A 17,453-nucleotide genomic window follows, 5' to 3' on the forward strand; every position below is an offset into this window, starting at 1 on the left:
TATGCGACTACCAAAATCTGGTTGGCCAGGCAGTAATTCCAAAAGGTGAGCCAGATCCGAAAGAGCTTTTGATGTTATTCCCCCCAGATGGTTGACATATCCGACTGCTGCTACATTGTCCATCTTGAGAAGGACACAACATTGGGCCCTGCCGTTGGATCAAACATTTCACTGCAAAGGAGCCTGCCATTACCTCCAGGCAGTTGATATGAAGGGCATGTTCTATGGAAGACCATTGTCCTCCTGTTGAGATTGCACCACAGTGCACCCCCCAACTCGAGCCATTGGCATTCGACTCTATCACTAGGTCACGTTGGGAACCAAAAATTGTGCGGCCATTCCAAGCATCCATATGGGAGACCCACCATTGTAACTCTTCCTTTGCCTCCTCCGAAAGGGGAATAGATTGTGAATAAGTGAAGCCTGCAGCAGATGAAATGTTTTTATGTGATGCAACGCCCAGTAGTGAAGGGGGCCTGGAAAGATGACTTGTACTGAAAATGAGAAAAGGCCAAAAATGCAAGCCTGATGTTGCAGGGAAATCATAGGTCTGGCCAGAGTCTTTCTGAGATTTTGCTTTATCTTGGTCAGCTTCCGAGAGGGGAGTCTCAGAATGGCTGTGACTGAGTCCACCACAAACCCCAAAAGTTTTTGATTTTGAGAAGAAATAAAGGATGACTTCTTTTCATTGACCACAAATCCTAGGGATTCCAACAGATCAATAGTAATCTGTAAATGGTGTGACAGGCATCTCTGCAACTGATTGAGAATGAGAATGTTGTTGAGACAGACTATTAATCAAATGCCTCAAGCTCTCAGGTATTCTACCACAGGCTTCATCACCTTGGTAAAACACCATGGAGCGGAAGATGGTCTGAAAGGAAGGAAGGTGAACTTGAATATCTGTGCTCTCCATTGGAACTGAAGAAACCACTTGTGGGGGGGGGGATGGAATGGAAAGTGTAAGATAGGTGTCTTTGAGATCCAACTGAACCATCCAGTTCTTTGCTTGCAAAAGATCCCTGAGAAGATGGATACCCCCCCATCTTTAAGTGGCGATAAATCAGCCACTCGTTGAATTCCCCCAGATTGATGATGGGACATTGGCCCCCACCCCTCTTTTCCACCACAAAGAGGTTTGCTGAGAAAACCGTGGGGATGTAGGGTCATTGGGACAATTGTGCCCTTCTCCAAGATCTGGGTGATATCAATATCTATTAATTCCGACTGGATGAGAGAAATAAACAGGGGCTTTGGGTGGAGAAGTTGGCTTGGAGAGCCATAGAACTCTATTTGGAAACCTCTGATGGTTAGAAGGACCCAAGCATCGGAGGGGAGAGATTCCCAATTATGTAAGAAAGCCAACAGCCTGCCCCCAATTTTGATTCCCTCTGAAGCTTTCACACTCACCTTGCGGGGTATTGTAGGTGTTCCACCTCTCCATTGGGGGATCTTGTCACCATCCTCAGCGAGAATCTGTCCCTTAACAGAGGCTTGGTGAGCTGACCAGGCACCCCCTACCACAACTGGCTCCAGCAAAACCATGGGGTGTAAACATATTCTTGAAAGAAGTCTGGTACTTGTCATGAGAGTTGAAAGTGTTCACAAACGTGCTCAGCTCCTGCAAGAAAGGATCTCCGAAGAGGTTTCTCTCTGCTAGAGGTCCCACCTCCGATGCGTTCCCCCAGCTTTGGATCGATCTTAATCAATAGGGACCTACGCCATTCTGTGAAAATCTCAAAGTTTGCGTTTCCCAAAAAGATTATGGCTCTTTGAGCCCAGTTGGACAGGGCCTCTGGTGAGATTAGAGAGCCGAATGCCTTGGCATCTTCATCCATGTCCAGGATTTTAGACAGGGGTCCTACTACATCAAGAATTTTGTCTTGACATGAGCGCGAAGAGCAATCTATTCCCTTTTTGGGATCTCTCACAAACTTCACCGGAAAGGTGGCCATCTTGGTGTCAATCTCGGGAACGAGGGCTATCTTGCCCTCCAAAGCAGGTCTGGGATATTCGGCTCATACACAACTTCTGACCTCCTAGTTCAAGGGTTTGTGCAATCAGCCTCCTATATAAGTGGCCACCTTAGACACCAGGGGCCATTCAGCAGAGCGTGGGTGTAAAGGTCATCTGGATCCAATATGTCAGAGATTGATTCTTGAGGAGCCGTCTCTGTGTTGGCGCCATTCCCCAAAGTCAAAGGATTGCCAGACAGACTCCAAGGTCTGCCTGAATCCCCGTCCCCATCAGAAGCATTAGAGGAGTTGTCTACATCATTCAAGTCTGGGGGAGTGAGGAGGAAAGGAGGGATCCCCTGAAATGCCAGGGTGCTAAATTTCAGCATGTTGGGAGAGCATAAATGCTTTTTTAAGGTGCACAAACGCGACTAGATTGACCCCTTGGCCATCTGCATGTTTGCTCTTAGTGTCTGGAAGAGATGCCAAGGGCTGCCCTGGAGGTAGGGGAGCCTGAGGCCCTGATAGGTCGTCCCTCGGTTGAAGTATTTTTTCGGCATTGAGCTGGAGAATTTTGTTCTCCAAGGGCACCACAACCTGGGAGGCATCTTTAAAGATAGAAGCATCCTTTATCTGGCAGAATTGGCTGTCGATGGGGAGGTAAGTAATACCCTCCTCCTCTACATATTCCGCTGAACCCTCCATAACTATAGGGAGGGATATAGGGTGTAAGACCAAGTAATGGGAGTAGAAAAAACTGGTGAGACCCGGCAAAGTGCAAATGATCCCACGAGGGATTGAGTAGTAGGCCCAAATCAGCCTTGGGGCTGGCTCTCCCTGTACCCAGTAGAGAACCGCTCTACCCGCCTGGAACTTGCCCCACAATATCAGTCTCACAGGAGACCTGTTCGTACCTGAAGGGTGGGTGTTCAGCTCCAGGTGGCGGCTCTAGCGAGAACTGTTAGTGAATTTATAGAGAATGGAAAATACTGACCCGCATGTTGCTTGATGCGGACGGTTCTGCATCACCTTATCAAACAACGTGGGTGAAAATGACATGCAGACCATCAAGGGAGGGGGTGGAGATTCACTGAACGCGTGTATTGAGATGCACGGCCCCCAATCGACCAGATGACAGTTGTGTGAGGGACAGGAGCGCCTGCGAAGGAACAAGAATGTTCCCACTTTTGTACTGCAAAAAAAAAAAGACGGGAACACAGTACATGTAGCAACTTAACCACTCTCAAAAGTGAATGCCAAACACACCATAGTTTTAGAAACCCTGAAATACAAAGTCATAATACGGAGTGAGAAACAGCACTTAACTGAAGCTGCTGGAGCAGCGAAGAAAAAGGAGGATCGAGTGTCTCCGAAGAGTATTGAAGGGACATACACTATTCTGACTGGATGAACTGTGTTGTTAAATTTCCCTAGGACTCATGGGAAATGTAGTTTTAAGTTTGATGTTTATAACTTTTGATGGCTGCTGGCTAATAAAGTTAAAAAAGTTGAAGCCTTATCCTCGCCTCCTGTCCTGACATAGAATTTTAAAACATATACTATGCATCCTGTAGCTAATCAGCACCTTTTGCAGCTGGGTTCTGGGTGTTCACAATGTGTCCTGCTGAGACACAGAGGAGAAGAAATAGGGAATGTGGCCTAAAAAAACAAGGAGCTATGACATGGGCATTGTTGACCGCGTTGTAGCGCAAATAGTACCTGAATCACAGTGTGAGCGGCAGATGGCAGCGGAAGAGCTCTTATTAAATCTAGTTAATCTGTACTTGCTCTGTGCACCACAGTGAAAAAGAAATGATGCATGGCACTCACTGTCAAAAGAGAAGGCAGCAAAGAGGAGCGACAATGACACGGAATGGTAAGCTGTAGGCAGATTCCAAGCCCATTATTGTACACAAGAGTCTCTCAAGCAAGAGCGCATGCAGGCTCGACCTAAAAATGGGTGGAAACTGACATCAGCACGCCAAGGGCTTCTTATGGCTCCAGTGATGTCACACGAAGGCACGTGCAGAGTCGTGAAGAATCTGAAGCCCATGTTGACGTAGGAGAGTTTTCAAAAATGTTGCCATGGAATGCTGGCTGCCAGGAGTACTCAAAAAAAGTGAGGAATCCGCAGGTAGCTTCTGTATACCCCAGAAAAAGAGTAACCAAAGGTAAGGACAACTTTCATTGTCTGGTGAGTTTGGCCTAAAATCAATAACCACTAAACTAATGGTTATCACTGGTTTCCAGAGTAGCTTGTAACTTGTCCTTAAGCCCTTCAACGCCTCGTCAAAGACTGTGAGCACTACATAAATAAATACAACACCAAAACCTAATATCTTAAAAGGTTTTCTTTTCAGAGAATATAGAACCATGTGTTGGCTGATTCAGCACTGTCAGATACAGGGACTAATGATAGAATAACAATAATCCTTTCTTTATTTGTACTATTATTTTTAAGAAGCCTAATTACAAAATATAGACATAAATGTATCTAAATTGCATTTTTATGTATAACGGTGACTACCCCTGAGCGTCTGTAATAAAATGTAACAAAGACGTCATAACTTCTAATTTCAAAGAAAACAGGAACTTTGTGAGAATATTTTCTCATCCCTATTGAGTACGCTGCGCGCCTGTTTTTCACACCCACCCCATACTCTTCCTCAATAGAGAAGACTGTTTCTGTCTAATTAATCAGGTTTATTTGATTGCTTTTCTGTCGCTCCTTCGTCTCCTCCCTGTCCCTTCCTTTCCAGCTCACATTTCAAGAGGCGAGGGGGAGGAGGAGGAAGAAAGAGGCAGGGACGTGTGGGAATGCCCGTGCCAAAGTGACTTCCCCTCTATCCTTTCTTTCTTTCTTTTTTTTTTTTTTACCTCCCGTCTCCCACCTCTGTTTCCATTCTCCCTCTTCATCTTCCTCCCCCCCAAAAAAAAACACACTGCATTCGGCACGGCCCCTTTAAATGTATTTCTCCTCCTCCTCGCTATCGACCGACCATATTTTTTTTTTTTTTTTTAACCCAAAAGCAAAAGACCCGGAGTGCTCACCCCCTCCCCCACCACCTTGTTTTGTGTAACCTGGAGCAGGAAAAAGCTACGAAGGGGGCGAAAGGAGAGGGGTAGAGGGAATCAGGGAGCCTGGAGCAGGAGGAAGGAGGCCTGGGGGCAGTGCCACAAAGGTCCCAGCACAGCAGACATGGCTGCCAACATGTACAGGGTCGGAGGTAAGAGGCACGGGAAACGCACCAGTTCCTGACTTATTAGCGTGTGCTTTACAGTAATGAGGATTTTTCCCGTTCCAGACACAATTCCGCTAGCCCGCGTCCTTCCGGTTTTTATGCATAATAACTGGGGCTTCTCCCTGCAACCGTTTCTGTGTTAACGAAAAAAGGCGACCTCTGTTATTTTTCTTCTCGGTGGGTGGCATCGTTAATTTCATGCATTTTAAGACCATGCGTGCTTCTGGAAAGTTGAGGAGGAGCAACAATATTCCTCTGGATCATTTGTGCAATTGCATGTGGTTGGAAGATTTTTTTTTTTTAATTATCGACATGCATGGGGATGTGGCCAAGTTTATGAGGGGTTCTGCACATCGAGCATGTTTTCCTCCTGAAAAATAAGTGTTTTGAGCACCCCACTGACAAGGGGCTGTGTTAGGAGCGGAGTAGAACAAGGATCCCGGGAAAATCGAGGGACTACATAGGAAGGGCCAGCGACTGCTGCTTGTGGTGTTTGGCGCTGGTTTTCAAAGGCTCTCCCACACCAGCCTCACCCCCTCTGAAAGGAGGATGGAAAGGTGCTTGCTGGGTGCAAACTTAGTCTGTCTCCACCTCCCTTCTATCCCCTCTCTCACCAATTATAAATGTAAGAAGAAATGGAAGTTTGTGATATTGTATGCAAATGACTTATTTTGCATTTTTTTTCATGACTCCAGAGGGGAGGTTCTAGGCTTGTTTTGTCACTTGCGTGTGTAATGTTAAATAATAATTAAAAGGTGTATTCTCGCCTCTCGTACGCATGTTTTATTCAAGATAATGAGGGAGAGATGTTTAAGACTCGTTCAGTAGCTTTTCCCTGGGGCGTGTGTACCACTCACTTAAGCCCCCCGAAGTCTCGCTACTTGGCATCCCCTTTGACATATTTAGGGGAAGGTGTGCCTTTCCCCGCGTTCTTAAATGAATGCATTGTTTTCCTCGAAACCGGAAGTCAGAAGCCGCTCGTGCCAAAATTCTCACGCGGAGGTGGACCACTAAACCCACCACAGGCTCGAGATAAGGCGCGGGCGTCTGTGGTGTTTTTTATTTTTTCCTTCGTTCACCTAGAACCCCTCCCCGTTTGGTCCCCCTGATGGTGTACCGCTGGTTTCAGAAAGTATTTCTTCCTCGGCCCCCCCTCTTTTTAAGCGAGTTTCGTGGTTCTAAAAAATGCCCCAGGCCCGGGTTGCGGGAGGCAAGGCCCGGGATGGCGGGTACCACCGGAAGCTTCCTGGGGACCAACTCTGAGCTTACACCGCCAACTGCCGGGCTCCCTGTCCGCTGCAGCGCTTGCGTTTTTTGTTTTTATTTCGTTTCTTGACCTGGAGTTCAGCGGTTGTGAGGCGAACGTGCTGAACGGTTCTAGAAGGGGTGGGCTCAGGAGAGTTAGTGAAGGGGGATAAAACGGGAAATTTATGAGCCAACAAAGATGGCGGCGGCGGTGAGGAGGAGCCTGTGACTGGGAAGGTTGAGACGCCGCCGGGGGCAGCAGCGGTACCGCAGACGGGTCACGTCCACGCCCAGCTGGGAGGAGTCCCAGCTCCTGGTGCTTCTCTCAGGCTTTCTTCCCCATCCAGGGCGAGAGGATGTAGCTCTTTAGACATGGTAGATAACCAGACCCTATATAACCTAGTATACTGGAGTAGGGCAGCACGAAGTGGCAAATTATGCGGCTTAATGCTGCATATTTTTCTGATAGCCCCACTTTATACTCATTTTTAGAAAGTTAACATTGTCTAGGGAAGCGTTTCACTTCACCAGTACCAGTTTAATACTCATATACAGTTATAAACAAAATAATGGTGCGCAGTTATCCTTTGTGAATGGGCTTTCACCACATTGAGAACACGTGTCACTGTGTGTTTTTTAGCAACTTTTCCTCGGTTTGAGAAAGAATCAATATTTTTTGTAAAATCTGCAGAATATGGATTTTGTGGCAAATACCACGAATCTGTAGTTATGAGGGAAATGCAGGGGTTACATATTTAATTGCATAATTCCACTGACACTGTACATGAACTATTATGCATACATGGCTACATTTCTTGATTGTGAGGGAAGTAATCATTGGAACTTGCAGGTTTTGCCTATTTGGGATGGATTACCCAACAAGGCTAATGACTACTCCCTGCTTTTGGTTCGCTGGTAGGAGTTTCAAATTTTAAATCTCTGTATTGATTTTCCATTGATAGAAAGTAAACTGAAATGGAATTCGTCATTTGTTGACGGTGGGGCAAGTTGCTTGTCTCCTGTATGTATGTCAAAGAAAGTCTGATGGTGCAAATAGAAACGCTGGCCTAGCGCCAAATAAATGATTGGATTTATAAAATTTTCAAATAGCAATTTTAATAGGCACAGTCAGTTTGATATTGCTAATGATTTGAAAGATCTACAAAAAAAAGACAATAGATAATCTTTTGTCTCCTTTCACTTTTAAAACGGCAGTGGTAGACATTCTTGTGTGTGTGTGTGTGTGTGTATATATATATATATATATATATATATGTGTGTGTATATATATATATAGTTTCCGATAAACCAAAGGTTACAGGAACGTTATAGTTACTCATATTTTAAATGTACGAAACCATAGAAATTCACCAGTTATAGTTAACTCAAGTAACTAACTTGTGCCCTAATAACTATAACTCGTGCCCTCGACAATCACTGCTAATTACCCCACAAATTACGGCACTCATGATATCTTTAATAATAACAATGTAATATTTCAAGTAAAATTTTTGAGAAAACTATGCATGGCTGGGGCGCAAGTTATAATTACTTTAGGGCATGAGCTATAGTTACTTGAGGTAACTATAACTGGTGAATTGCTATGGTTTCGTACATTCAAAATGTGAGCCTAACTATACGGTCCATGTAACCTCCTCCTTTCTTTTTTTTTTTTCCAGTGAATTTCTATGGTTTATATATTTTCTTTTATGTCAGGGTTTGCCACTCCGCCGCAACGTTACGCAGGGAGCCGCTCTGAGTGCCACAATAGTCGCAACTCCACGATCGTGAAAAAAAGGCATTTTCGCCTATTTAAACTGATAATCTGTCAGCGACGTATTCATTTAATCTATGGGATCAGAGAACCTCTACTCTGATCCCCTGTATTGTTTTTTTGCCCCATAAATCCATCCCCCAGGACTGTTGCCGGTAGATAAAATGGCAGACGCAACTTTCTGAAAAGCTTGCAGCCAGCCAATCATACTCCTCTGTGTGGCTCACGGATTCACGTCCCTCTGAGATGGATCTGTGTCCCTATATATAAAAAAAAAAAAATTCCAGTTGATTCCTCAAAAACTACTGAACATATTTACATCAGAACAACAAAAGGTAGCTTTCTGGACCAGGACCTACTTTTCTGCCAAATTTTGTGTAATTCCATGCAGTATTTTTGGTTGCTATCGCCTCTCAAAATCCCTATGGAAAAAATGAATGGGAAAAGTGTTTTGGGACTCCTCCTTTTTTCTCAGCACCCCTAGACGGATCACCCCTAAACTTTCCAGACCGCAGCTCAAGTGAGGGTTGTATTGTCTTGAAAAGTGTCGTCAAGATTCTTCACCCGGTGCCAAAGTTATTAGAAAAACAAAAAAACGTTCTTTCTATAGAAACTTGGGCCTAACTAGAACTACCTAGTGGCGACCTCCACTAAATTATTATTATTATTATTATTATTATTATTATTATTTTTTAATATATATATATATATATATACACACTCAAAAGCAATTTTTGATGTTAGGGAACAATGCCTTCAAAACTAACTTTCCCCCATTATTATGTACTATAACAAAATAAAATTGGACAACTGATCTGATCAACTTATTTGGGTCTCCAAAAACTATACTCACTGGTTATATATAAAGTCAACCCGGAAATTATGACATTGTTCTCAGAGCCTAAAGTTAGAGAAACATGTACCCATGAAACTCAGTAAAGCTGCAGGACCAGATAACCTGCCAGGAGCTTTAATTAAAAATAATATTGATTGGTGGATCAGGACGTTGACGCTTTTTGTTGCAGTGGACAGCAGGGATAGGAAAAATTCAATTGTCTCGGGGAGGTGCTTTAGTAAAACCTATCTTAAAACAAGCATTGGCAAAACCAATAGGTCTCGCCCATGGGCAGTCTTTTGGCAATCAGGTAGGAGTGGGGGACGAGGAGGGAGCAACAGAGACAAGGGGAACAAAGAAACAGGGACTGGAGGGTGGCAAGGAGAAAGGGGGGGGAAAGAGGGCAGGTTGGATGGACGAGGAACAATGATCATACATAGGTCGGGCTCTCATACCCATTTGAATGAGTTCTGGAAGTCAGCTAATGTTTGATTTGTATGTCATGCTCGGGTCTCAAGTGGTCAGTCCTCAAAAGGATGAGCTTGAGACTGTCTTAGTTTTTCAGCCAAGGGAAATAAGTGTGTTGTTACTTCCAGGTCAAATCTTGAACACTGTCAAGAGGGACAAGTCCCAGTATCTTAAAAGCACACTAGCCTAGTCCTCCTGCCCTATCTCACACCGGCAACAGGTGTTTGTTCCTCATCTCGCAGGCCAGCACCCTCTCTCAAATGTGGACATCTGGGCAGGTTGGGCCTCCTTCCTATTTAACAACAGGGTTGCTGCTACTTATTATCCATCGCCCCCTCACACATGCAGCAGGTCCCAGCTGTCAACACCCCATCACATTATGATCAGCACCGTAGGACCACACATTCACATTTACCTCCTAAGAAAGGGGTGCAGTACTGTAGCTTTGTTCACAGCACTTAAATAGGCAGCATTGTTGTAGGTGCATGCATCCCTCTCGAGACAGGGGCCAATTAATTTCTGCATACACCCTCTATCCTATCCCTGCAAGCACCGTCTGAGTTTGCGCAATGAGAGGCCTAAACAACACAAGGAAACATGCAGCTCCCTGGGACACTCCTCCTCCCTTGCACCAATAATGCAGTGATCATCTATTGCAATGAATAAATACACAAGTACTGTCAAAGCCGTCTTGTATACAGTGCTTCCTTAGAATGTTTGTGGGAGATGTAATTACATTGTATGAGAAGGGGCATTCAGATGACGCACACGCAACTTGTTTGCAGGAGCTCCGTTGCATCATTCACCCCTTAAAGAGAAAACGGGCTGAGAGGATGAACCAGGCCAGTATATCCACTCCATAAAGTGCAGGTGCTGCCGGTACATTATGGCATAGCAGAAAGGATGCTACACAGAAACGTTTTCCAAACTTGCCCCTCCACCAAATACACAAACACATGTATCGCAAACACTTGCTTGAAGGAGGCCTTTCTTGAAAAGGCACTAGATAGTGGATGCCCGCAGGAAGTTCTCAATGGGTACCAGGGTTATACCAGTATCTGGGGGTCAGTGTAGGGTGAAACTGAACAGACATCACAACAAAACAATCCCAGGGAATGGGCGGCAACCCCTCCAGTATGCCAGAAAGCTATAGTGTGATGGTTGTGTGCCTGTGGTTTCCAAACAGACCTCCCCTCAGCCCCTTGAACTCCTGACCCAAGCACCCCCTCACAACAGCTGTTGCGGGAATAAACCTCTATTTTGGTCCAGGGAGCCTCCAACCCAGCAATTGGCATCCCTTTCAGGGATGGCCAGGCATCGCCGCTGCTGCTTCCTGCTGCAGCCTCCTCCCGTCCCTGAAGCAGCAGCTGCACAACAGCAGAATGCAGTCGCCACCCGAGGGGGTGTGTGTGCATAGAGTGGGCTGCGAGAGCGGCCTCTGGATCTTTCCACAGGGGCCCCGCTGCTGTCTTATGCTGAACACTCAATATGACCGCCTCGTTGTTACCTGTGCAGCTTGGTGAGCAAGCGGTGCCCGGTGTCCTGCACATATCACTGAGCTGAGGAGATCCCTAGCCTGGAGACTGAAAGATAAATACAGTTTCAAAAGTAAGACAACTTTGTGTAAATGTCTTTGCGTGTCATTGTGTGAGATGTTTGTGTACAAAGATGGACACCAACATAAAACAGAAGCAGGTGGGCTCTAACTGTACTCAACAGTTCGCTAAGCAAGAGCGCAAGCGCTGTATAGGCTTGATCGAAGAAGGGAATTCCCCAATTGACTATAGATTAATAAATTTAACTGACAGTGTATTTAAGATATTTGTAAAAATACTTTTGTTTTATCTATATGAATGGATCTCTAAATTAATCTCATAGCATTGGAATGGGGTGAGTTTCTTGGAGATTACACTCTAGAGAAATCTGAAATTATGCTGTAGTTTTGTTGACTTTTGTATAGCTTTCAATACAGTGGATAGGGATATTCTTTGGGGGTTGGGGAAGAAATTATTTATTTATCTTAGCCTAATATCACGTTTTCAACTTTTACACATCCCCAGTTGGGCTCAAGTTGAATTAGGTTTAATAGTATGCTTGTCAAATAGAATAGAGATATTACATGGATTACAGCAAGGATGTATGCTTGCACCAGCTCTGTTTGGTGTTTACATTTCTGAACTGCCTTTAGCCTTGAGAAAGAGACACTTTTTTCCCTCCAAAAAAGATGATATTCATATATCATGTCGCTTGTATGCTGATAATTCTAAATGTTTGATTATACAGAAATCAGACTTCTGAGGAAGCTAGAGATGTTGGGGCAATATCACGCCAATAATATTTTAGCATAAATCCATAAAGCCAAAAGAAATTGTTTTGATAAGAAACAAGTGAAACTCAAATGATTTATGAATGAGGCAAGAGTTGACTTAAAATATTTAGGGCTGATCATTTCTGGAAAACTAAGCTGAAGTGAAGGTTAGAGCAACTCTTTCTAGCGAGCAACTCTTTCTAGCGGGGCACTGTTAACATTCTAAATATTTATGAGATAATTTTTGTGGCTTTTGCATACTGCTTATGTCTACAGAATCCTTCCCATGGTTCTTTATGGCTCTTAAATTACATGCTTTGACACAAAAGTTTCCTGGGAATTTAAAAAGGAAATTACAGTAGCCAAGATGAAGTCATGATCCAGGTGATTTGTTAGCAATTAAATCTTATTTCCTGGTCTGTGCTAGCTGATGTATGAATGTTAAGGTATTTGTCTAAACTGTTAGTATGATTATATTCTTAAAGGAGTGTGGAATTTATTAAAAAATCTACTTGTCTATGGGACAGGTTGCTTTATAAATCTACTTGTTCTGTAATAAATCCAGTAGTCCCTTTGGTGCCTTGTAGTGCGGTGACAAATTATGGCAGGAGTCTCATTATATAAGGGCTCTGATAATAGCCTCTCTGGTTATGACAGGATTTGAATACAAGCCAATCCCTTGTTTTGACACCTTTCCACAGATGTACATACTGGAGCTGTAGGTAGCAATAAGCAATAGTTCCGGGGTTGGAATACCTTTTTTCAGTCTGTGCAAACCTATGAACTTGCATGTTTTCGAGGGTTTTGCCAGCTTTTCTCCAATCTTTTTCCATACTTAGAAAGCTAGGAAATTTATTCCTAAGAGTTGGGAAATTAATTTGAGGGAAAGTGAACTTGTACATGCTCAATAGATTTTCGCATGAGCACATCTACACATACATATCTGCTTCAGCTAAAATTTAGTTCACTAAGTTTTTTTTATTTTTAATTTTTATTTTTAATAGAAATTTCCATTTCCTGGCCTACTTCCGTAAATCTGCACTAATGCAAGAATGTATACAATGGGTGCTCTTTTGTGACTTCCTTTAAGACTTGGACCCCTAATTAGGCCTGGCATTAACCAAGACATTTTGCTTTTATCACAGTTCTCTCTGTCTATTGGCTGGCTTCACTGTGAGTGACAGCAATGTGCTGTTTCACAAGTGGCATATTGGCACACAAAGTAGTTTTGATCAATGGCGGGAACTGCTGTGGCAGTGCGTGCTTTTATAGACCATAAATATTTTTGCTAGTGCGTGTTATATTAGTGAGGCCCAAGCAGCTCTCATAACAATCACATTTTGCGAAAACCATGTCAAAATAAGACACATTGACAAAACTAAAAGGCTGATGACCAAGTTTGAACCTATTGGCTTTGCCAGTGCTTGTTTATTTTCATGTTTCCCATAACATTGTTGAAAGTGGTTAACACTGATTTTTCCATTATGGATATATTTCTTGGATATACTAGCATGCATCAACATATTTTACCAATGATACTTCAAAGAAATAGTACCTAAAATGTCACAGTAGTTTAGCAAAACATTTCTTTCCTAGTTGCATTTTTTAATGAAGGTTTTGATTTTGAAAGCAAAGAATCCCCAATATTGCTTTTAAGCTTCTGCAAATATTTGCTTCTAATTAAAGAGCATTCTGGGCGCGTTATGCGTAGTCTCAAATTGTTAAACTTTGCAAATGAGTGTACACATTTGTATACTGGAACTACTATCAGTAGTGCAGTCCGAGCTTACAACATTTCCTTTGGCCACTCACTCTAATAATAAAGGCTTTGCATTAATGAACCATAAATACAAGTTTGAACAGTATTAATATACGGACACCTTTACTGTAGACCATGCCCTTTCCTGGTCCTTAATGTGGTACTCTAAACTGGCAGACAAAGGGTTTGTGCTGCAAGGGGTTGAGCCTACTTGTCCCAAGGACAAAATAAATATGAAAACTTGTTGCCCTTGACCCCAAACAATATGTCTTGGGTGTCAGGCTATTGGAATTCCACATCCCTTCCTTATCTAAATTACCTAATCTGATATTGCAGATAAGAATATTCAAGTTTATATGGGGTTGTAACCCTCTTTCCTATGCCTGAACTTTGGGATTAGCTAGATAAGAATAAAATGTATTGTCCCTGTTTTTTGAATATCAAATGCACTTTTAACCCATGCTTTCATTGATTATTTGTTTAAGAATATCTGGAAAAGCATACTTAAACCTGCTTTATTTGTTGGCTTTTTTACGCAATCTAATACACATGATCTTTTAACATATATTGTTTAAATGTTACTTGCGTTAGGTAGTTTTTTTTTTTTTTTAAATGTTATTTATTTAGATGCTATACACTTCAATAATTCTGATGTAAATGTTATTTGTGTTGTAAGTAAGATTTATATGCGTTGTGAATAGGCCATCTATGTTTTTTTTTATGGATACAATTGTCTCAAGTAATCTTGTTTGTGACCTTGACGTAGGTGGGAATTTACCTTGACATAGGAAGGAAATTTAGATGGAGGTCTGTGACTTATACAAGAATGAGTTATATGCCCTCCCTAGATATGAGACTAAGTCTCATGACTTGTAATTGGGCTAGTGGGATCTCATGTGCATACTGAACACTAATTGCAGTATGAACTGGGTCCTGAAGTGAACCCATTCTAATGTGTTGTGAGAACTTTCCAGTCTGTTTTACTAAAAGGTGACACACCCTATGGTATGTCTTAATTCTGAACATCTGACTAGTAGTTTTGGTCGTATGGTAGGCCCCTGGATTGAGTGCAGAATTAAACAGAGACGATCAGTCATACAGTACATGTCACGCCTTGTCTGGAGTGAGTAGAAGGGCTGATTACAATATAACAGTAATATGTACTCACATGTGATGTAAGAGAACCTGGCTGTCTCCTGGCAACTTCTGAAAGGGTTCTAGAAGCTGGAGAGTGGAAAGGCGGTTGGAGCTGAGGACAGCCGAGGATGACAGCCGGGCCGGGTCGCTTATGAATAAACTTACTTACTGAGGAAGAAACGGTGTACGTCGAGTTCCTTCGTTCACACTTATCATTGGCGACGAGGATGTTAGGAGCGCATGGAGATATGACAAGCGCGACCCTGGACTAGTAGAGCATTGTCGGCGGCGCAGCAAAGAGGCACCCAGAACTTGAGGAATACATTTGGGTTTGCCGCGGGGAGACGTCGCGGAGTTGAGCTGTGTCCAGAGCTGCGTCCTGAGATTGTCGGCAAGTTCATTAAATTTACTTTACGTGCGCGCGACGCTAGCACACATTAATATAAGAGAGATTCATAAATAGCGTGCAACGTGACTAGCGCGATCGACGCGCAGGGTTGCTAGGCAACGCGCATACGAGTGTGCGCATACAACGAGCAAGACGGAGAAACAGTGTTGCTTAGAAACGCAACACGAAGCTACACGAAAAAAAACGTGTTATTAAACGGAAAGAAGACCATTTTATGGGAGGATTTTAACCTGGTAACTGCAATTTCATGAACAATGTACAATGTAAACCTTCCAACTGTATAAAAAAAAAAAGGAGAAAGTGAAAGGAAAAGACAGTAAATATTAGAAACATGGCAACACACTCTATAACTCCACCACCAGCATTTTTACAGCTTCCAGGTGAACCCTGCATGGCCTGGGAAGATTGGAAAGACGCTTTCACTACATATTTAGAGGCCATTGGAGGGGAGATGTATGTAGAAAAAAGGAAGTTGGCAATTTTAAAGCATTGTTTGGGGGTGGAAGGAAGGAAAGTTTTGAAAACTTTACCATTACAAGACACACAAGGAGGAGATTCGGACCATGAAGAAGATGTATACGAAAATGCCATGAAGGCGTTGGAAGAAAACTACGGAAAGAAAGTCAACATTGTAGTAGAGCGGCATAAGTTTTTCTCTTGTGCTCAGAAACAAGGTGAAACCATAGATCAGTTTGTGAACAGTCTAGGAAGGCTAGCTATTTCGTGCAAATTTAGAGATCTGAATGATGAAATTATTCAGGACCCATTCATCAACAGGGTGAAGGAGGTCAAAATACAGGAGAAATTGTTGAGCTTAAAGAATCCAACATTGGACAAAACGGTGGAAGTTGCTAAACATATGGAGAGTACATCTCAATATATCCAGGAGCTCAACAACGCATGTGGCACTAAAGAGCAAAACACAGTAGGAGAAGTACGATATTCCAAGAAGGATACAAGTAAATTTGGTGATAACGTAGGGAAGAGAAAGGAGTGCTTCAGGTGCGGGAGTGGTAAACACTTAGCGGAAGCAAAAAATTGTCCAGCTATTAGCACAAGGTGTTTCAAGTGCAAGAAAATTAGACATTTTGCAAGGGTATGCAGAATGGTTAAAGAGAATAAGTTCAGGAAGTCGGTAAATGCTGTGAGGAGAGATGAACAAGAGGATAGTAACACAAGTGAAGGGGAGTTGGAAGTTTTAGCTGTGGAGGAAGGGGCTACAACAGTATGCACACAACTTTGTAGCAAAACTAAGGAATATAACCCGCCTAAGTGCGTTGTTGAAATTAATGGGAAGTGGATACACATGTGGGCGGACTCATGTTCACCATTCACTTTAATTGACGAGCAAATATGGGGTGATTTGAGAGACAACGAGCTTAAAGCCACGGATGTGTTACCGGAAGGGTATGGTGGTGGCAAACTGCTGGTATTAGGTTATTTTGATGCTGAACTTGGATTTAAAGATAGGAAAGCACAAGGAAGGGTATATGTAGTACGTCAAGGACGATCATTACTCGGGTGGAAGGAACAATGTGCTTTGAACATAGTGTTGGATCCTAATCTTCCCGAACAAGTATTGCTGACAAAGGAAAGCAAGGAAGGAAAGTGGGTAGCTACTTTTCCAGAGCTGTTTAAAGAAAAGTTGGGTTGCCTCAAAGGATTTCAACACCAGATAGTTAAAAAAAAAAAATGCTGTCCCAAAGGTGCACAAAGCACGGATAGTACCAATAGCCTTGAGGGGTAAATTAAAGGATGAACTTCACAGGCTGTGTATGGAAGGGGTAATCGAACCGATTGAAGTATCTGAATGGTTAAGTCCAATAGTAATAGCTATGAAATCTGATGGCAGGATCCGTATGTGTGTAGACTTGAGGGACCTGAACAACAACATATTAATAGACCGATACCCGTTACCCAGAATACATGAAATGTTGGCCAATGTTCGTGGGGGGGAAGTATTTTACGACATTGGATTTATCAAATGCGTACCACCAGGTGTGCTTATCAGAAAAATCTCGACAATTGACGTCTTTCATTACATCTGAGGGGGCGTTTCAATTTGTTAGGATGCCATTTGTCTTGGCGTCCGCTTCTGCCGTGTTCCAGAGAGTGATGCAAAGGATTTTGAATAATGTTGATAACACATTAGTGTTCCAAGACGATGTGCTGGTTTGGGGTGAAAGTGAACAGGTACATGATGAAATACTGGCAATAGTGTTAAAGAAATTGGAGAGAGCTGGCCTTACCATCAGCAGGAACAAGTGCAGGTTTGGAGTGGAAGAAGTGGAATATTTGGGGCACACATTGAATCAACATGG

The 17,453-nt window shown here is 43.0% G+C and overlaps 1 protein-coding gene across 5 annotated transcripts in view; it reads left to right on the forward strand.

Moving 5' to 3' along the window:
• Positions 1 to 4,668: 4,668 nt before the first annotated feature.
• Positions 4,669 to 17,453, forward strand: part of MTA1 (metastasis associated 1) — a 555,902-nt gene continuing 543,117 nt past the window's right edge. The window contains exon 1 of one of the 5 annotated variants that reach the window (XM_069208854.1): positions 4,669 to 5,182. In XM_069208854.1, the coding sequence (XP_069064955.1) occupies positions 5,155 to 5,182 (28 nt within the window). In that variant the 5' untranslated portion in view covers positions 4,669 to 5,154. The remainder of the gene's footprint in view (positions 5,183 to 17,453) is intronic. The other 4 variants (XM_069208851.1, XM_069208852.1, XM_069208855.1 and 1 more) reach the window with 4 other exon arrangements.

The sequence above is a fragment of the Pleurodeles waltl genome, chromosome 9, assembly GCF_031143425.1.
Source record: "Pleurodeles waltl isolate 20211129_DDA chromosome 9, aPleWal1.hap1.20221129, whole genome shotgun sequence".
Taxonomy (NCBI): domain Eukaryota; kingdom Metazoa; phylum Chordata; class Amphibia; order Caudata; family Salamandridae; genus Pleurodeles; species Pleurodeles waltl.